This window comes from Prionailurus bengalensis, chromosome C1, assembly GCF_016509475.1.
Source record: "Prionailurus bengalensis isolate Pbe53 chromosome C1, Fcat_Pben_1.1_paternal_pri, whole genome shotgun sequence".
Classification (NCBI taxonomy): domain Eukaryota; kingdom Metazoa; phylum Chordata; class Mammalia; order Carnivora; family Felidae; genus Prionailurus; species Prionailurus bengalensis.
The window spans coordinates 31,253,122-31,273,383 of NC_057345.1; the positions used below are offsets into that span (position 1 = coordinate 31,253,122).

The 20,262-nt window shown below is 56.8% G+C and overlaps 1 protein-coding gene across 2 annotated transcripts; it reads right to left on the reverse strand.

The window, feature by feature from the left end:
* Positions 1-4,208: 4,208 nt before the first annotated feature.
* On the reverse strand, positions 4,209-19,710 carry COL9A2 (collagen type IX alpha 2 chain). 2 transcript variants are annotated; one of them, XM_043578721.1, is made up of 32 exons: positions 19,488-19,656; positions 18,207-18,281; positions 16,924-16,959; positions 16,775-16,837; positions 15,696-15,749; positions 15,548-15,583; positions 15,421-15,444; positions 15,045-15,098; positions 14,642-14,695; positions 14,488-14,535; positions 14,246-14,302; positions 14,110-14,163; positions 13,753-13,806; positions 13,367-13,420; positions 13,216-13,269; positions 13,041-13,094; positions 11,402-11,455; positions 10,934-10,987; positions 10,646-10,699; positions 9,652-9,696; positions 9,239-9,292; positions 8,591-8,644; positions 8,224-8,277; positions 8,063-8,134; positions 7,766-7,801; positions 7,619-7,663; positions 7,485-7,517; positions 7,124-7,270; positions 6,836-6,890; positions 6,332-6,520; positions 5,451-5,528; positions 4,209-4,998 (listed from the first exon to the last, which is right to left on the reverse strand). In XM_043578721.1, the coding sequence occupies exons 1-32, from the start codon at positions 19,557-19,559 to the stop codon at positions 4,799-4,801; spliced, it is 2,067 nt and encodes a 688-aa protein (XP_043434656.1). In that variant the 5' UTR covers positions 19,560-19,656; the 3' UTR covers positions 4,209-4,798. The 2 variants fall into 2 exon arrangements, with proteins under 2 accessions (XP_043434656.1, XP_043434657.1); XM_043578722.1 differs by having other exon boundaries at positions 6,332-6,890; positions 19,488-19,710.
* Between the last annotated feature and the right edge of the window lie 552 nt (positions 19,711-20,262).

Sequence of the window (20,262 nt, forward strand, 5' to 3'; positions counted from 1 at the left end):
TTCCTAGGATTAATTCAGTAATGTTAGTTCCAGTGACAGTGCCAGCTTGCCTGTGGCCTTTATGTTCTCCCCATCATCCTTAATCCTGTAGGTAGCATTCCCCTCCCTGAGGAAGCCTTCTTCCATTTGGTCTTCATCAATCCTTTGGATTCTTCTGCACATATGTTTTATGTAGCTTTGACTGTTTTGAGTGTTTTATCATTATTAGCAGAAAGCTTAATGAGTACTACTTGAGGGTTTTTAAGTTCTGTCCTAGGTGCTATACAAAGAAAATTACAAGGAACTTCTATCTCCAAATGTACATTTCAGGACCACAATGATGTAAGCAAGTAACTTGTGTAGCAGGCTATATATGGTTTGGTGGGAAGGCAGGTACGGCCCGTAGTGGAACGGTACCATCCTGTTCAGACAACGCAGATAGGAAAGCCTCTGGGTCTTCTTATCCAGGATAGGTTCCAGGGAGGAGGATTTCCCGGTTTGACCAGAGACAGATAGGAAGATACATATTTTCTCAAAATCTGTGAAACCAGGACTGCCCACACCCAGTAAGCAGGATGAAGCTTGCAGTTGGCAGGTGGAGAGGAGAGGATTGCTAGAGGACCTGAGCAAGTTTTGAAATAGGAGTAGGAATCAGCTGAAGAAGGGTGGGGGTGGTATTCCAGGGAACAGCAGGTATAAAAACAAGAGAACTGGGGCATTTTAGGAACTGCAAGAAGTTAGGAGTGAGAAATGAGCCTGAAGAGGAAGATGGGCCAGGCCCAAGGGGCTTGTGTGCCATAATGAAGCTTACGGATATTATCCCAAATAATACTCATTTAGCTAATATAAAGTTCCTGTCAAATACTGTATATTGTTGGAGGCTGAGAATACAGCAGTGAAGAGAACAGCAACAACAACAAAAAGCTGCCTTCATAGAGCTTACATTCTAACTGGGGAGACAACGGTATTTATGGAATGAATGAATATTTGCTGAATGAGTGAAAAGGGGAGATCGACAGGGTTGGAAATGAATTAGCGTTGGAGGTGAAGGCAGGAGCTAAAGATGATGTGGGTTTCAGGCCTGGGCACCTGGTAGATGGTAGAACTAGTCACTGAGGTAGGGTACGCTGAAGAAGCAGTTTGGGGGAGGGGAACGACTTCAGTTTTGGACAGGTTGAGTTTGAGGTGCTTATCACATAGGGTAGGCGAAGGGGCAGAGGACACATTTCTCCTCATCCACCTGGAGCTAGATCCACTAGCTTTGGTTCAAGGTGACCTCGTGAGCAGCATGACACAGGCTCAGTAACTAGGGCAACTGGCTGTGGGTCCTATCACCAACAGAAGCCTTGTTCTGTGGCTACGAAACAAGCCCACCATTTATCCTGGGAATATTTCTGCTCCTACCCGATCTTTTAGAGCAGCCTCTGGGCTGCTGCTACACCGTTCCTGTGCATGCTTACCTGGCAGAGGGCCTCATCAGCTTCTAAGCCCGCCCAGTGCCCCGGCCTCAACACCCGCTTTGGAAAGTGCCAGAGTACCCAGCAGACAACTGGAGACCCTGTTTGTCGGTAGAACACCAGAGCTCTGGCTGAAAGCCCTTGTCACTGTTGATTTTAGCAGCGTGGGTTGGACACTGGCCATCTGGGTTGAAAGATTAGTGACTTACTAAATTACTTGAAACAAAAATCCCATCATCCGGACTCCTGGAGTTCTGCCAGGGGCAGGTTTGGGACCTGAGTCTTCGCAGGCCACATGGAGGAGAGACTGCTCGGCCTCTGAGAAGGAGCTGGGCTCTCTTGATGCAATACTGGCTTGATGCAGTTCGGGCTTCCTGAATCCCCCTTTTCCTGACTGCAAACGGGGAGGGGTGGGGGTTGAGTTCCTACTGCGTTTTTGTTGCACTAGACTTTTGTCTCTCAAGGTCCAGTAGTGGCTATTCATTCTTTTTTTTTGTTTTTTAAAGTTTATTTGTTTTGAGAGAGACAGCATGAGTGGAGGAGGGGCAGAGAGAGAGGAGACAGGGAATCCCAAGCAGGCTCCCTGCCATCAGTGCGGAGCCCGATATGAGGCTCAAACTCAGAAAATGGTGAGATCGAGATCGTGACCCTGAGCTGAAAACAAGAGTCAGACGTTCAACGGACTGAGCCACCCAGGCGTACCTGGAGGTTCATTCTTGACGGGAAGGGAGGAACCTGGATGCTCTGGGCCATCTGGGAATGTGCCTCAATCACACACAAGCTGAGACCAAGTGGTTCCTGGCTTGATGATCGGTGGCACCTTCCTTTCAGCATCCTGAACATACTAGTCATTTATTTAATAACTATTTATCAAGTACTTACCATGTGCCAGGAATGTTTCTTGTTTGGTTTTTGGTTTTGTTTTTCAAACTTTTTTCTTCTCAAATGGTGTGTGTGTGTGTGTGTGTGTGTGTGTGTGTGTGTGTGTGAGAGAGAGAGAGAGAGAGAGAGAGAGAGAGAGCGAGCGAGAACATTTAAGTTCTATTCTTAGTTTTAATTATATAGGGCAGTGTTATCAGCTGTAGTCACCATGTTACTAGATGCTCACACCCGGCACTGTTTTATGCGCTGGGGAATGGAGCAGCAAATGAGAGACCAAAGTTGCTGCCCTATGGAGCTTATATGATGTTGAATAGCAATAAATGCAAAGGAGAGATAATAAAGGGGTATCTGGAATATTGGTGGGGGCAGTGAGAAGGTCATTTTGAGTAAAGACTAGAAACAAGGGCACTGGTTGTGATGGTATTTTGGGAAAAAGCAATCTTTTGGGGAAGAGCAGGGGGCACAACACTTGTGTGACACAGCATGTTCAAGGAGCAGCGTGGGGGCTGGCATGACTGGAGTGGAATATACTGGGGTCCCAGCGACAACATGAGGTCAGAGAGGCTTAGGAGAGTCATATGGATCATAAGAACATGGGTTTTTCCTTAGTGAAATTCACCCTCCAGGCTGGTGCCTAGGAATCAGCCCCCCTTTCAGCCCCTTCAGATGCCTGAGTCCTAAGGAAGGAGGTGTAACACTTGCATAAGATTTGAAATCCTCCAGTGGACCCGGTCTCTGGAAAGTTGCAGAGAGGGACATGGAAGGAGCCCCAGCCGGCGCATGAGGAAACCTCCAGGAGGCATACACTGGCTAAGCCCAAGGCTTCAGGCACTAGGACAAGTACAGTGACTTGGCTTAGGGAAGGGGGCACCCCCTCCTACTCCCACTCTCTTCCCCTCACCCCCTGAGCCTGTTCCAGCAGCCACAGCAGCAGTGGGGGCTCCTGGGGGAGGGACAGGGGAGCTGGGAGGCTGGGATACAGGATTTGCTAAAGTATTGAGGGCGAGGTCACCCCTGTGGTCCTTGGGGCTACCTCACCTTGTCTGTCCTGTTTGTCATTTGGGATAAGGGGGCTGAGATGTCACTGGTGTGTGTGTGTGTGTGTGTGTGTGTGTGTGTGTGTTGAGGCAGGGGAGGGAGGACCGGGGGTGGACTAGTGAGAGGAGTTCTCTGCCCTGCTCTTCGGAGGAAAAGGGTGCCCCAGCTTGTGTGGGGACCTAGTGCCAAGTTTAGGGTGAGGTGTAGGAGGGTCCAGGCTTCAGCAAATGCTTGGACCTCAGGCTGGAGTCCTGTACCTTCAGGAGGGGCTGAGGCCAGTAGAATGCTTCATTTGGGGGAACAAATACCCAAATCAATAATGGAGCACTGGGATCGGTCACTCCCTGAAAATCAAAGGCTCCCATCCTTGCACGGGTCCGAGGTACCCGCCATGCCCTTTCCTGCTTCTTGGGTGGCCTTGCTGGCCTACAAAGCTGTGAGGCTGGGAGTGCCCAGGGGTACTCAGATCAGATCAGATCTGAGCCAGTCTCCCCTGGACGTCCCGAGTGAAAGTGGCATGAGTGAATGTCACTTCTGCTCTAGTGATCCAGGTCCCACAGACCTGGGAACCCCTGAAGGCAAGAACCAAGTCTTTCAATCTTTCATTACCAGTTCCTGTCCCAGGCCAGCCCACCGTGGGTAGCAGGTCTCACAGAGGACCTTCTGTGCTCTGGGCCTTGGCAAGACGCTGGGTGTCCCCAGCTGGGACATGGCTGAAGGGATCTGCCCAAAGTTACACAGCAGGCCACCATCCGGTTCTTCCCACAGATGTTCCTCAAATGTGCCTCCCCTTCAGGAGCCCCTGCCCACCCTGCCCCGACAGTGGCAGCAGGGATACTCCCATCCTAGTTTGTATCCAAGTCGGGGGCTTTTATTTACAGAAAGGCCTGGATGGATCTTGGGGAAGGGGTGAGGATGGGAGGGGATAATGCCAGGAAGAGAGGGGAGATGGGTGTTTAAATACTCAGATGGGAGGGAGGCAGGGAGGAAATAGTGGGGCTGGCTTAAGGATGGCCACCTCTGGGGAGTCACCCACCAGCCATCACCCAGCAAGTCCAGGGGAGGAAGATGGGATCAGGGACGGGCAGAGACCTCAGTCCACCTGCCCCAAAGAAGATGGCCCCTGGAAGATGGCACAGATTAAGGAGACATTTGTTTTGGTAACTTCCGAGTCATGCTCCAGGAAGGAAAGCCACCCATCTGCTTTGGAGCTGGGACTTTTGGGTGACACTCGCCCTGTTGGTCTCACCTTTTCATTCCAATGCCCTCCCTTTCCTTCCCCCATATTTTAGAATTTCCTTTTTCTCAGGACTCCTGGGTCCCAGATGGAAGATCCTGGGAAAACTGGCTTCCTGGGCTGAGGGATGGGGTATGTGTCCATCCAGAGGGAACCCAGTCCTTTCCCCCCAGGGTGCCCACCGGGCTCTGTCCCAGCCTCATGCTCATGGCCCTTTGATGGATCCAGGTTCTGTGAGGCGTGCAGAGGCATAGGCCGAGGCTCCAAGGCAGGCCGCAGGCTCACAGAAGCCTGGCAGCCCCATGGGGCCTGGCAGGCCTGGTCGGCCTGCTTCTCCCGGGGCCCCTGGGGATCCCCGAGCTCCATCTTTGCCGTTGATTGCTTGGCCGGGCCGGCCAGGAAGTCCTGTGAAAGGGAGAAGACGGGGACATCAGGGCCGCCTCCTGTCTCGGCTGGCTGTAGGATTCTCAGTCCCGTTTTTCAGGGAAGTGGTGCAGGTGGGATGAGGTCAAGGATGAGGCCAGGAAAAAGGGACTGCCCCAGACGGGTTCTGAGAGAGTCGCATTATCCATTACTCCCACCTCCCAATTAGTGAATCTTCGGAGCAAATGCCTTTTCGTTTTCCTACATGAAGCAGATTTGGGTACAAGCCAGGATGTCCTCAGAATCTCAGCTGTCTGGTTCCCAGCCAGACCCCACCCAGCAGCTCCCGGGTGCTCCAAAGGGATGCAAAAGCTGGATGTACGAGAATGAGCTGGCTGAGCAAGAGGCCGCCAGGGCAGACACCCAAGTGTCTGCAGGTCCTGAATCCCAGAGCTGAGGGACAGAACTGCCGCTCGGCAGGGCCAAGGTCTTACCTGGGATCCCCGGGGGCCCAGGCATCCCGGGATGCCCACGTCCCATCTCTCCCCGGTCACCCTTCTCGCCGCGTTTTCCTGCGGAGAAAGAAAGAAGCCTTCACTTTTCACAATTGGAGGATGTTTTTTCTACTTTGGTTGCTATTTCATTTCTATTTCACACACAGCAATTATTCCTGTTTTATGCTAGTTTATAATAGGGGAAAGTTGGAAATGTCTGCAGAACTGGTTAAGTAAGGGAAGGTCCAGACAGGATGGAAGGCTACAGCCAATCAAGTTCATTACAGGAAAGCATCTAATAATAATAATAATAGCTAATATTTACTATGTGCCAACTCTACGTAAATTACCTCCACATGTAATCCTCAGGACAATGCTATGAGGTGGTTGTTATTAACATCCCCCATTTTACAGATGATAAATCTAAGGCCCAGGGAGATTATCAGGTAACTTGTCCAAGGTCTATAAGGAGAAAGTGGCAGAGTCTGGACAGACACCTGTCTTGTGACTCTCAAGTTTGCATGCTTTACTACTTTGCTAACTTACCTCCCCGCTTCTAGAGACATGGAAGGATGTCTATGGAGTACCACTAAGCAAATTTATAACAACACCCCCTCCCCCCAAATACCCAAGTTATAAAATAGTACATTCATCTCCATCAATTTTCTACTGAGAAAGCAAGCCCAGGAGTCACATATGACTTCTGGAAAACTTTGCTGAGGGAGTGGGGGAAAGTGTGTCTCATCCGGAGAGGGGGAATGATGAAAGAGAAAACAGGAGGCTGAGCCATCAGACCACACAACCCATAACCCAAATGGGGTCTGGCCTTGGCCAAGTCCATACCTGCCCAGTCCCCACCCCCACCATAGAACAGCACTCACCCTTGGGCCCTGTATTGCCAATCTGACCCACGGCTCCCACGATGCCAGGAACACCCCGAGGGCCAGGGTGCCCGTGGGGTCCCTGCTTGCCTGGGTACCCAGGAGGCCCAGGGGGTCCTGGGGGACCCATCATCCCGACCGCACCCAGGGCCTCCCTCTTGGCACTCACAGCGACCTCTGCCAGTTGCTCTGGAAGGGAGGGAGGGAGAGGAGAGGTCTGTGAGATGGGGGTGGGCTCGGTGAAATGGGAAGGCAGAGCGTCCCCCACGAGCCGGGCCCCTAGGTGTGCAGAGGAGAAAGCCCGGTGTTTAATGTCCCATTCCCCCCGGTTTGCGGAAGTCAGAGATCCAGCGTGGACAGATGTACATAGGTCCCCGGCCTCTTGCAAGCAGAGCTGGAATGAGCACCCAGGCCTGCAGACCCTCGGGCAGGGCCAAGTGGAGCAGCTCCTGAGGGGTGGCGCTTGGGACTGGGAGGAGGAGGGGGTGCTGCCCCCGCCCTCACCTTGCATCATCTTCATCATCACCGCCACGATGTGCTGGTCACTGGCATCTCGGCCCTGCGAGCAGAGAAGGCCTTCCAGGAAGAAGCCCCTGGCCGGCTCCCATTCTCCCACAGAAGTCCGTGCGGCATCGGACAGAAATCCCCCCCGCTGCACCCACCCCCAAGCCGTCCGAGGTGGGGCCTCAGGGAAGTCAGCTGGCTCCGGGGACTCCCAGCCTTTGAGGGGTCAGCCGCGCCCGCAAAGGGATTTCCTACCGGGAGACTCCCGGCTCCTGGGGGCCGACTCACCGCCACGCCCTGTCTCCCCGGCAGTCCCGGCACGCCTCGGTCTCCAGCTAGTCCTCGAGGGCCAGGGGGCCCGGGGTAGCCCTGCACCCCCGGGGCGCCCGCATCCCCGCTGGGGCCCGGGTAGCCGGGTTCTCCGCGGACTCCTTGCTGCCGGGGCGGGGGTGGGGGTGGTGCGGAGCGGAGGTGAGAGTTCGCACGCGCCGGGGAGGGAGAGGGGGAGGGGAGGGGAGAGTGGGGGTGGGAGGAGGAGGGGGTGGACAGGGAGGAGAAGGGGAGGGGAAGGTGCGGGAGGAGAGGGAGGAGGCCGGGACAGCAGCCGTCGCCGGGCAGCGGGGCGCGGCATCGCGGGGGCTGGACTCACCTGTCCCTTGGGCCCCGGCTCGCCAGACTCGCCCTGCAGGCACAGGGAAGCCGGGTCACGGGCGCTGAAGCCCCAGAGCCCGTCCCCCTCCCCCCCCCCCACCCGCCCCGGCCGCCCCCGCGCGGCCAGCTCACCTTCTCGCCTTTCTCTCCCGGGAGACCGGCCACCCCCCGGTCGCCCTGCAAATTGAGCACAGCGAGTCAGAGCGGCGACGGACCCCCACCCGCCGCCGCCGCCGCCGCCGCCCGGAACGCGGGGGGAGGGGAGACGCTGGTACTCACCACGCCGCCGCGGGGTCCGGTCTTCCCTGGGGAGCCCTGCAGCAAGCGGGCAGTCAGGACTTGGTGAGTTCCCCTTTCCCGGGACGTCTGGGTCCCCCCCCCCATCCCCGCCCCCCGCAACCCCCGGTCCTGGCCACACCCCTCTGCAGCTCCTCCCTGTCCCCCAGGGCCGCCTGGGACCCGCCGGACATATTTTTCCGCGAAGATCTGGAGGGCTGAGGAAGGACCTAACTGAGCTCCAGCCCCCCCCAGGTCCTGAAGCCTCTTGCCCAGTTATTTTCCAGCCCCATTTGGTACCTTGTCTCCCTTGATGCCTGGCAAGCCTTGGGGCCCTGGAATTCCGGGAGGCCCCTGCTCCCCCTTGGGTCCCTGAGGAGAAAAGAACCCAGAGTAGTGTATCAAATGAGGTGTCCAGACATGCTCCCCACTGCCCATCACAGCTGGCCGCCTCCACTAACCTGCCGTCCTTGAGGGCCTGGCTGCCCCACCGGCCCCCTCTCACCCTGGTCACCCTGAAATGGAAAGAGAGGATGACACACAGGCCAATGACACACGGGCCAGAGGATGACACACACCCCCTCCTCGGGCGCCCCCTCCAGACCCCAGACCCTGCTGGTCAGGATGCCCTCCATTCCTCCACACCAGCACTGAGGTCCTTTGCTCCACTTTACAGACCAGCAAACTAGGGCCCTTGCCGGGAAGGCCTCACAAGGCTGGGCAGGACTAGGCAGGTGCTGGAGCCGTGGATAGGACCCAGATCCTGGGTCCAGTGGTGCCAGCTGCTGCAAAGGCCCCCAGGGAGGGACCACTGTGCCAGGCACTTACCTTCTGCCCCATGATGCCTCGGGGTCCGATTTCTCCTTGAGGTCCTGGCTCTCCCTGGGGGACAGAAACTGGGAGTGAGGCAATGGGCCTGGTGCATCCCTCCCTTCCACGGCTGGCTAACCCCTACCCTCCCTGGGTCTCAGCTAATTCACTTCATCATTTATCCCCTGTTCTTTGGGTCCCTGTCCTTTTCCTTCAATAGGACCCCACATAGTTGTAGTCAGTCATCATGTGATCATTTATTTAATATCTGCCTTTTCCACTAAACTGTAAACTCCGAGTATGAGACTATCTCAGCATCTAACACAGTTGCAGGTATTTGGTGAATGTTTATGGAATGAATGAATGAATGACTCTGCTGGATTCTTAGCCCCAGTCAACTTGGCCATCTGAGGATGTCATACCCATATAGAACAGAACCAATCCCGCCATCACCACACTGTACATAGAGGAACAAGGACCCAGAGTGGAAAAGGGGTGTCTCCCTGGGTCAGTGGGTCAGTGGTATAGCCCAGACTGGCATTCAGGCTCCCCTAAACTAGGGCTTCACCCCACACTCTCACCCAGGCTGCATATGCTGAGTGCAGGGTCTTCAGGCCTGGGAGGGGGACTAATGCAAGAGCCCTGTGTCAGGGAAGGGACTCTTACCTCCTTCCCAGGAGGACCAGAGAATCCAGGGAGGCCCTGCTGGCCTGGCTCCCCCTGCAGGAAAACAGTTTTCAGGTCAGTCTGGGGGGTCTAGTCAAGCTCTTGATCTTGCAGAAGCCTGATGAACCCTAAACAGAATCTAGAACCAAATGAGTTGGGAAAAAGGTGTTCTTGGTCAGGTCTTTTGGAGTCCATTTATTTTCCTGTTTGTTTCTCCTCTGGTTGGGAGCCATGCCATCCTGTTTCCACAGAGGGCTAGGGGGGAGCGGCAGGAAGGAGGTGCTTGGGCACTGTTGTTGAGCCTGGGGTGAGGCCTGGGCCTTAGGGTCTTTTAGCCATGCCCCTGGACCCTGCCCCCCAGGCTCCCTTGCTCAGATGAAGCCAATCCTGTCCCCAGCTTGAGGTCACCTTACCTTGTCTCCAGGGCCTCCTTTTGTCCCAGGCTGGCCCGGCACACCCTGGAGAAAGATGACATCAGTTTCTATCCTGGCACTGGGGAGCCCCAGGCACCTCCCATCCCCATTCCAGATCCCCTCCCTTCCTCAGCCCTGGCTTGTGGAAGCTGAACAACAGAAGGCCCAGCCATGGCATCACAAAGTTGACTGTACCCTGAGCCCTGGTGGGAGAGGACGGGGGTACAGAGGGGCCTATAGTCTATGGGGAGAAGAGAAGCACCCTGTGTTCTCAGGCACATGTAAATGCCTACAGGAACACAATCGGCACACAGGCATGTTATCAGGCTTTGGCCTCAGCACCTCCAGCAGGGAGGCAGGGGGCGTCCCATGGACTGGGCTTCCAGAAGGTGTGCGATGGAGGTGGCCCTGAATGGTGAGAAAGCACAGAGAGGTAGGGAAGGGCATTCCAAGCAGAAGCACCTGCAAAGGCCTGAAGGTGTAGGGGTAGAAGAGGTAAGGCAGGGTTCCCTGAGAAAGGAGAGGACACGGAGGGGCCGTGGCTGGTGAGGATGGAAGGGTATGGTGGGGTCAGATTATGGTGGCCTTGAATGCTAAAGTGAGCTGTGAGGACAAGCCTTGCAGCTGTCCTGTTCACAATTTTCTCTGCCTCTCAGTGCACCCTGGGGACTCAGTAACCATGTCTTGAATGACTGGATGGAATGATTTTCCTGGAGGCAGTGAGGGCCATGAAAAGTGCCTTAGTGGGAAATAACCAACATGGAGAATTGGAATGATCAAAGAGAAGGCTAGAGCAACTGTCCAAATGATGAGGCCTAAGCCAGGCCAGGGGCCACAGAGGTGGTGATGAGGTCTGGGCTGGGTGGGAACAAGGACTGAGTGTGTGGATTTCCACATCATCAACCACTCATGCCACCATGGGGAAGTGGGCAACACTGAGCAGGAGAAGCAATTTGCCCCTGGGGCCGCCCCTGGGACTCCACCCCGTACTCACCGCTAGGCCCTGGTGGCCTTGGTTTCCTGGCCGCCCTGCCTGTCCTGCACTGCCCTGGGAGAGACAGAGAACCAGAGGCACAAGTGAAAGCTCCAGCTAGAGGGTCCATGGCTTCTGCCCCCGTGCAAGTAAGGAAACTGAGGCCCAGAGGCAAGCAGGGATGCATCAGTGGCACACTTGAGGATCCCAGGCTCCTACGCCTCCAGGATCAGTGTGATGAGACTCAGGGCCTGAGCTGGGGGGGAACCCTGACCACTCCCCAATTCTACCGGCAATCCCCACTCATACCTTCATGCCAGGTGTGCCTGGGGTCCCATCCTTGCCGTCGATGCCTGGGGGGCCCTGCTCAGAAGGAAAGTGGGGAGATGCCTGGGGTCAGGCCACCCACCCATGTCCCTCTGTGACAGCTGCAGTCAGTGTGTAGGTAGGAAGTGGGTCTGGTTATCTCAGGAACCCCCACCAGCCAAATGAGTTGGGGGGGGGGCAGAAATGGGAAGAGGATTTGGGGGGATGGGCCACCGTCCTTCCTCAGTGGATGACAAGTGTCCCAGATTGCTGCAAGCTTCCCCAAACCTCTGCTACATCACCACCCCATTTACAGGTGAAAGAACTAAGGCACAGAAAGAGGGCCTCTCCCAAGGTCACAGAGCCAACCCGCCAGCAACAGAGCTCAATCCAGAATCTCAGGCTCCTCGTCCTCTGAAGCTTGGACAGAGTTGACCCCGCTCTCTGTCTGGGTAAGCCTGGGCCACTTACGGTTGCTCCCTTCGGGCCTGTTATTCCCTGGGGTCCTCGAACACCTTGGCTGCCCTGCAAAGTAGATAGAAATGAGGTCACCTTCGAGATGCTGAACCCCTGTCGGGCTGATCAGAGAGGGGAGCACTGAGAACAGGGACCTCCAGCTCTCAGGGTCCCTCTTGGCACAGGCCACATTGTGCAGGGGCTGGAGAAGAGGGGCCTGAGGCCCAGAGGGGAGGGAGTAGAGGTCAGCGCCAAGCTGATGGGACTGGGCTGGGCTGGGTTGGGCAAGTGCAGGGATAGGAACCAGCACTCACTGAGACCTCACCTGGGCTCTGAGCTCCACTTATATGAAGGAACACAACCAAATACAATGTGTGGACTTTGGGTCTTGATTTGAACAAGAACCCTGAAGAGACATTTTTGAGACAATTGGGAAACACTGAACATAGACTGATATTAAGGAATAACTGATATTTGCTGATATTAAGGAATAATTGATAATCTTGTTGGTATGAAAGTGAATGATATGTGAGAAAAAGCCCTTATTTTCAAGATATACAGACAGAAGTATTTAGGAGTGAAATGACATGATGTTGAGGCAAAGATTTGCTTGAAAATATCAACAACAGGGGCACCTGGGTGGCTCAGTCAGTTGGGTGCCCGGTTCTTGGTTTTGGCTCAGGTCATGATCTCACAGTTCGTGGGATCGAGCCCCATGTCAGGCTCTGCTCTGAGCATGAAGCCTGCTTGGGATTCTCTCTCTCTCCGCCTCTCTCTGCCCCTCCCCCACTAGAGCTATCTCTCTCTCCCTCTCTCTCTCTCTCTCAAAGTAAATAATATTTTTTTTAAAAAAAGGAAGAATATAAAATATCAGCAACAAAGTGGTGGATTGAATAGGGCAAAGTGTCAATTTGGGGAGACAGGTATATAGAAATTCAGCGTATAATTCTCTCTACTTTTATATGTGTTTAAAAACTTAACATAAAAACCTTTTAAGAAAGTTTAGTTACTGCTCAGTTTTTCTATAAACTCAGAACTGCTCAAAAGAAATAGTCTATTAATTTTTTAAAAAAGTTAAGAGAACTGGGATGTAGACCAAATCCCATTAGCCCCATGGCTGATTTGCTGGAATTTCATTGTCTGGCCACAGCGAGCGTGGGACTGGATCCTATGCCTTCTCCCAAATTGAATGTGATCAGCACAGGCTGGGCTTGCAGGAGTGGGGGCTGGTGGGGTGCCTGGGCTCCCAGCACAGAGGCTCCCGCCCCGCACGGATCACTCACCTGCACAGACACACAGGGTAATGCACACACACATGCACACACTTGCAGACACACAAAGTACAGAAGCAGAGTAACTCACGCACACACCCCCATGCATTTGCACAGACACTCAGAGTAACACACACACGCGCACCTGCAAAGACACACACAAAGCAACACATTCGTGCACACCCATACAAACACAGAGTGATGCACGCACACACAACCATGCATCCGCATGGAAAGAGTAACACACACACACACACACTCGTATAGACACACAGAGTAATGCACACACACACACACACACACACAGTTGCACACGAGCTGTGGGTGGCCCCCCCAGTACTCTCCAGGGACCCTGGCTGGACAAAGGGTGGCTGAGGACTCACCACATCGCCCTTCTCCCCGGCTCGGCCTGGCGGCCCCCGTGGACCTTCCTCACCCTGGCAAGAAGGACAAACAGGCATCCAGATCACATGGGCTCAGCGGGGGCCCCACTCCCTTTGCAGCCCCAGGAGCTCCAGCCTGGAGGAGGTATGTGTGCAGGAGCAAGAGGACACTTACTGGTGACCCAGCAGCACCAATGGAGCCCACCATGCCTTTGTACCCACGAGGACCCTGGGGAGAGAAAAGAGTTACAGTCAGTTCTGGCTGGACCCCAGAGGCCAGGGGGCTGTTCATGACAGCTCTTGCAGGACACCCCCGACTTACTTACCGTCTCTCCTTTGGGTCCCTCCATGCCTGGGTAGCCCCTGATGCCCTGGGGACCCTGTCAAGACACAAGAATGACAGCAATGGCTCCTCTGAGGCGGGCAGCATAGTCCCTTTCTCAGAGAGGGGACACTGAAGCTCAGAGATGGGGAGGGACTCACCAGGGTCACTCAAGGGGACAGAGGCAAAACCTGGGCCTCAGCTGAGTCTTCTGGCTGACAGCATTGGTGCCTGTCCCCCAATTTCTGACAGTCAGCCTCCCTCTCTCCACCCAGAGACGTGCCAACTGGACACAGGTGTTTCTTTTACAGGTTAAAGGCCAGAGCAAGGGAATGGCGCCACTAAGATCCCTTAGGATGAGAGGGGGGTCCCGGGAGGAGCATTCCTTACCGGTGGTCCAGGGATGCCTTGCTCTCCAGAGGCACCCACGTCTCCCTTGGGACCCTGTGGGGCAGGAATGAGTGATCAGACAGGCAGGCAGATCGAGAGAAAAACATACAGACATCCAAAGATACCGTCCCTTTCCCAGAAAAAGCAGACAGGAAGGACCCTAGAACCCGTGGGAAAAGGGAGGCCCAGCAAAGAGAAGGTACTTGTCCAGAGACACGCTGACCTGGAATATAGGCCTCTTGCTTCTCAGCTCAGTGCCCAGAGACCCACAGGGGAAGGAGAAGGGATGAAGAAGGGGCGGTCCCTGTAAGACCCTCTTCACACACACCTCTGTAGCCCTCTGTTCCTCATACTCACGGGCCTCCCCTGGCGGCCAGAATCTCCCAGAACCCCGCGTTTGCCAGGATGCCCCTGAAGGGAAGGAGGGAACTCAGTGTGAGGTCGCCTCCCAACCACCTGCTCTGCCCTCCAAGGACTTGGGCCAGTAGCTCACCTTCACTCCCTGCAGCCCTGGGGGGCCTTTCACACCCGCCGGACAGTTGGTTGGACACTGGAAAGAAAATCCCGCCAGGTTCTGTGGTCACCGGCCTGCCCTGTCTTGCCAACTCCCAGACCCTCCTCTCACCCCACTTGGATGAACCTCCGTGGGGCAGCCCCTCGCCATCCCACTGACTCTACCTCCAAAGCCGACCCACCCCTTCCCCACATTAGACCCGCCCCAGGGCCTCCTCTCACCAAGAAATCCGCACTGCCTTCCAGACCCTGGATGGTTCCTGGGCGGCCCTGAGAGCAGATATATGGAGATGAAGCCTGACCTGAGCCTTTCCCACCTCAGGCTTGTGCCAAAGACCCTCATCCTTCCCCATGCGGGAAGTCTGGGGACACTTACCGGTTTGCCAGGTGGCCCCGGGGGCCCTGGTGGCCCCTCTGGTCCAGGATCCCCCTGAAAACAAGATGGGCCAAGATCATACTCCTGTCCGGCTCTTCCAGGGTCACCCTGCCCCCTCCTCCAGTCCCCGATACTGTCCTGTCCACCCTGTCCTCCAGGTCACCTTCTGAGATCTGAGATCTTGGGGAGATAAGAGGCCTAATTGCAGGGAGTGGCCCCAGCCCTTGGCTTTCCTGAACCACCTACAGCAAGGTGGGCTCAGCGGGAGAGGCTTCTGCCCCAGACCTGAAGGAGCTCCTGCTGGCCAGAAGCAGGCCCAGGAGCTGCTGGAGAGACTCCAGCTTGCCAGCTTGGAGGTTAGAGGGCAGGAGGCAGAGTGAGCAGTGGGGTGGCTGGGGCTCACCTTGGGGCCTGTGATTCCAATCTCACCAGGGAGGCCAACAGGTCCAGGTGGTCCCTAGGAGGAAAGCTGTCACTGGCTAGGATGCCTTGGAGGTTTAGCCCACCCTGATACCAAGGTAGGGATAGGCACCTAGAAGCCCCTTCTCCACTTTTACTTTGGAACCAAGCCCAGAGAGACTGACAACTTAGGGCTTTAAGGGCCATAGAATCCCAGAGGCAGCAGGTAGGCCCAGAGTGAGCTGGCCCAGAGTTCTCTGGGAAGTCTGCCTGTTCTGGACACCATCACAGGATGCTGGCCCCTCCCCTTGATGGCCCGTCTTTCTGTATCCTCCTTCCCCAGGAGTCCCAGGGACCCTATCCCATCCAGAAGGACTTACAGGAGGTCCAGCAAAGCCAGGGCCCTGGAACAGAAGGAAAGGAAATTGGGTTCATGGCTCCTTCTGCAAGTCCCCCCCCTCTACCCACAAAGGGTCCCTTGAAGCCCTTGCAAGTTATTATACTCACTGGCAGGCCAGGGGGACCTGGGAGGCCGGGCTGGCCCTGCAAGAGCAAGGGGAGAGGTTCAGAGGCTGGGGTCTCCTAGGTCTCTGCTCCTCTCTACCACAGCCCCGTCCTTGAATGGCCCAAGCTGAGTCCCCAGCAGGCCACTTACCTTGACTCCAGGGATCCCCATGGGGCCAGGCTCCCCCTTGGCTCCAGTTAGACCCTGGGGAAGAAACAGAAGGTCGATCAGTGAAGGGCAAACTTGTTCCCTGAACCACAGGAGAGGGCAGGGCCTGAAGTCTCTCCTGGGCAGGCCCCAGCTGCTTCCCACCCCACTCCATGAAGGTCAAGTGACTGCAACACTGCTTTCCCCTCCCCCAGTGCTCACAGCAACCCTGGGAGACAGGAAGGCAGAAGGATTACTCTTTTATGAAAGATGAGAAACCAAGGCCCCAAGATTTGTCTGCACAGGCCTCACACCTCCCAGCTGAGGAGCCTAGAAGACCTACATGTAGGTCTGGATTGGCCATTTTCTTGACGGCTGTCTGCCCTTGGCAACTTTTTCCAAGCCTTAGTGTTCACATCTCCAAAATGGGTTAATCATGTTTACCTCTCTGGATGGATGTGAGAACCAATATGCCAGTGGAAGGCAGTGTGCTTCTTAATCTTTGCAGGTTGTGGAAAATTTGGAGGGGTCCTGGTGGCTGTTCATAGCCATGATGACCCTCTTGAGCCAACAGGGCAAAGGCAACTCATGGGACCTCTTTCTCCTCCCATCTTTTAGTGACTGACCCAGGTGTATTCCTTAATCAGATGACTGTCTCAGTGGTTCTGGCTGTGTCCAGGAGCCTGTGACCTTGGGGCTCCTGGGAATTCTGTGGTATCAACGAATAATATTCCTCTCCTGCATTGCTCCTGGGGCCGCGAGGGGGTAGTAGGGAAGGGAATAGGGAAGGAAAGGACAGCTCCATGCACAGTGTTCAATCTGCTACTTGGAGGCTGGAAATGTGAGACTAAATCCTGGCTGCTACAGATGAACAGAACCCCTGTTTGGACCCCCGTGTGCCTGTGATTCATGCTCCTGGGGTGGCTGTGAGGTGACGAGTCATATGGAAGTGAAGGGAACTCAGCTATAGTCTCCACCTTGCTGCCCTGCTCTGAACAGAAGAGAGAGAAGATGCCAGAATTGGACTCTGGAAGTCAGTGAGTGGAGCCCTAACTGGCTTTACCAGACACTCAGGTACTCACATCAATCCCAGGTTTCCCGTCTGGCCCATCTGGCCCCGCTTTGCCAGGTTCTCCCTTAGGTCCCTTAACAACAGAGGTGGGGCAAATATTAGCCAGAGGAGGGCAAGAACTAGAAAGGTCAAAGGTCAAAGAGGAAAAAAAGCACTCACCGGAGGCCCAGCTTTCCCAGGGGGCCCCTTGTCACCCTGTAAGATAGGAGATGGTTAGACAGCACCCTGTCTACCCCATGCTACCCCAATGGGCAGCCCTGGCTGGCTGGCCCCACATCCCCTCTCCTCACTTTCTTCTCTTCTGTCCTGCATCCCCTCAGCCTTGCTTTTTTTTTTTTTTTTTTTTTTTTTGAAAATAGCTCCCTTTCCCTCAAAAAAAAAATCATAGATGGATTGAGACCAACCCCAGCCAGGTTGGAGAGGTGCTGTTAACGTGCAAGCGGGTTATAGACACACAGAGGTTGGTAAGGTGCCAGTTAGAAGACCCGCAGATAAGGTTGTGGGCTCCAAGTTACCTCAGAGAGTGGGTGTCTCTTGGATTTGGGCAAGTGTGGGAGAAACTGGGACTTTCAGAAAAACATGAAAGGGAGGTGAACTGGGTGGGGAGCAGCTCTTTTCTGGATTGGGGTCAGAGAAAGAAGAGACTGGGGCAAGACCAAGGACCAAGACGGCCTATGAAGAGGGTCGATTCAATCTGTTCCTAAGGCAGAAAGGATCTCCTTCCCCGGTGACAAAGGACCCATGGTGGAGGACAGCCAGGGCCTGTGGAGTTATATGCAGGCCGAGAGGACTTCAGGCAGTTCAGGGCCTGCAGCCGCCAGAGAGTCTGGCAGGGACCCAGCGCCCAGTGTTTGGAGGGTGGGGGCGCCAGGTTGAATAGAAGTCTGTCCAGATGGGTAAACATGGAGCTGACCTCCTGGGGGAGCCTCCTGAATGAGGCATTTAACCCTCACCATGCTAGGGAGAGCAGGAAACAAACCCTGCTGATTCTAAATCGGGAGGAAAATGCAAAGGAAGAGACAGGAGTCTGGTTCAGCTGGTCAGCGGTCTGACCAAGGCTCCCAAGCCACCCTGAAGAAGAATGCAGACGTGCCAGGGGGCAGGGCAAGGCGTCTCCCACCCCCACCCACCCCCCAAAAAAAAGGGAGAGTAGGGGTGGGGGATAAGGAATCGCTTTGAGCTGCGGCCGGCAGACGGAACAGCAGCTCCTTGTCCGCCGGCGGCCACAACGGGCTTTGCATCTCAGCGCTAGTTTTGAGGTTTCCCAGAACAAACGGGCTCCTTGTGGCGCAGGCCGGCGCCGCTTACTGACAACAGGGGGCGCTGCATCTCCAGGCACCCACCCCACCGCCGCCGCCGCTCACAAAGTTCGCCTTTGTCCGCGGCCTCCCCCCCACTCCGCGCCCCCCCCCCCCAACCCGCCGCCCAGGTTGGAGACTTACGTCGATGCCGTCAGATCCAGGCACTCCCGGCGGCCCTGGGGGGCCCGGGGGCCCAGGTTCTCCGGGCGGACCTCTCTGAAAACACACAGAGGCGTGCAGCCCTCAGATTGTGCAGGGAGCCGGGCGTCCCAGCGGCGAGCCTCCCCGGGAAACGCAAGCGCCCTTGCGTTTATTGAGAACCTAGTGTGCACCGCACTGTGTACCACCACATGTACCGTCTTTTGGAACGCTCAGAACTGTCAGGCGGATACTATTACGAGCCCCAGTTTGCAGTTGAGGAAGCAGGCTCAGAAGGATTATGAATGATCACAGAGAGTAAGCGGTGGAGCTGGGGCCGCCGGTCTCCTTCCACCGGACCGCGCTGCCCTTGGGCTGCCGCGGTGGGGAAGAGATGGAGATGCCGACGGCGCAAGTGAATCACAGATGGTAGGCGAGGCGGTGCCCAGCAGACTGCTGGCTCCAGTGAACGGTTGCTCGTATTATTCTTTTTAGATGAACAACAGGTATACATGGTGAGTAGGTACCCCTCCCTCTCGCTCGAAAGGAAAGTGGGGGAGGCGCAAGGAGAGGGGGCGTAGGGAAGGGAGGCCCGTTCTCCCTTCCCCTCAGAGCAACCCTCTCCCAGCGCCGTTCCTCCCTCAGGTTGCCCTCGTTTGGGGGCCAGCCCCGACCCAGGCAGGGGTCGCGCGCCTGCCTGGTGCCCGCGCCCTCCCCTGGCCGAGAAGTGCCAGGCTGGTGCCCGGGCCCGGCCCCATCGAGCCCCTGTCCCGTTAGGCCCCCAGCACCCCCACCCCCGGCGGCCCTCCGCAGCGCGACGGGGGCGCGGGAGTGGGAGCCGGGCCGAGGGGCAGCGGCCGGCCCGAGCGGCGTCTGGCTGGAGCCGGGGCCCCCGGGGAGGAGGCGGGGCGGAGGCTCCGGAGCCCTGTGAATGGGCACCATTGTCTCCCCCGCCACCTGGGCTCTCGGGGCTGCCAGGACCGGGCGCCAGCTCCTGGCCACGCTGCCGGTCCCAGGCTGGGCCGAGCGTCCCCCGACAGGGTCCCTCTGGCTCCCCGGCTCGTCCGCCTCCCTTCGCGGCGCCTGGACGCGCCCCCGTGCGCACCCACCGAGGGGACGCGGGCCACGGGGCCGTACGAACCCGAGGGGGGCGTCAGGGGGCGCCAGGGGGCGCCAGGGTAGCGGGCAGACAGGCCGAGCCCTTCACCAGCCTCCTGGGTCCCGCACCCCGGACCCCCCCACCCCGCACCCTGGCCCCGGCGTGGCGGCGGCCGCGGGACTTACGATCTGCGCCAGGGCGAGCACGAGCACCTGGAGGAGCACCAGGAGGCTGCGGGGGGCGGCCGCGGCGGCCATGGCGGGCGGCGGGGTCGCGGAGGACGGGTGCCCGGGTCCACGCTCGCACCGGCCCGCAGAGGCTCCGGGCGCGGCGGCGTTGGCTGCTCTCGGACGGGCCGGGCCGGGCCGCCTGGATATGCGGCGGGGCGGGGCGGGGACCCGCGGGGTCTGTCACCTGAGAGGGCCGGGGGAGGGAGGCCGGCGCCCTGCGCCCAGCTCCGCCCCGCTCCGTCCGGCAGCCAGTGCCCACCCTCTGCCCTCCGAGGAGCGGCCGGGGTGCAGGACTGAGACCGTCGTCCCATTTCTCCGGGAGGCCGTCCGAGGTCCCCCTCCAGCCTGACCTTCAAGGCCCAGCACCTTTCCCCGGACCCGCAGCCCGCGCCCCATCGCTGGCCGGGTGGTCAGCCACTTCTGCCTGCGAGCCCTGGCCTGGGTCCTTCGTCTCTCCTCCAGGGCCCGGGCCCAGAGTGAGTTTTAGGTTCTGCAGATCCTGTCTGTAACATAGGCACCACTTTGTTCAACTTCACACACAGTCAGGCCTCTTCTCTATGAGAACCTACCAAAGCCCTTCCTGGATCAGCCATCCCGTGAATACCCCTGTCCACCTTTTCCTTCTTGCTTCCCTCCCCCCTCCCCCAACTCTATAATGGAGTTGACTGTGCGTCATCTCCAAACTCCTTCATTTCCCTCTCATCTCCCTGCTTCCGCCCCAGCAGGGAGA

Coding starts and splice junctions, on each gene's coding strand:
- COL9A2 (XM_043578722.1), bottom strand. CDS start 19,559: ATGGCCGCCGCGGCCGCCCCCCGCAGCCTCCTGGTGCTCCTCCAGGTG. Junction 14,536..14,641: donor CGGGGCCACCTGGCAAACCG/GTAAGTGTCCCC, acceptor ATCTGCTCTCAG/GGCCGCCCAGGAACCATCCA. Junction 6,891..7,123: donor CGGGGAGACAGGGCGTGGCG/GTGAGTCGGCCC, acceptor CTCTGCTCGCAG/GGCCGAGATGCCAGTGACCA.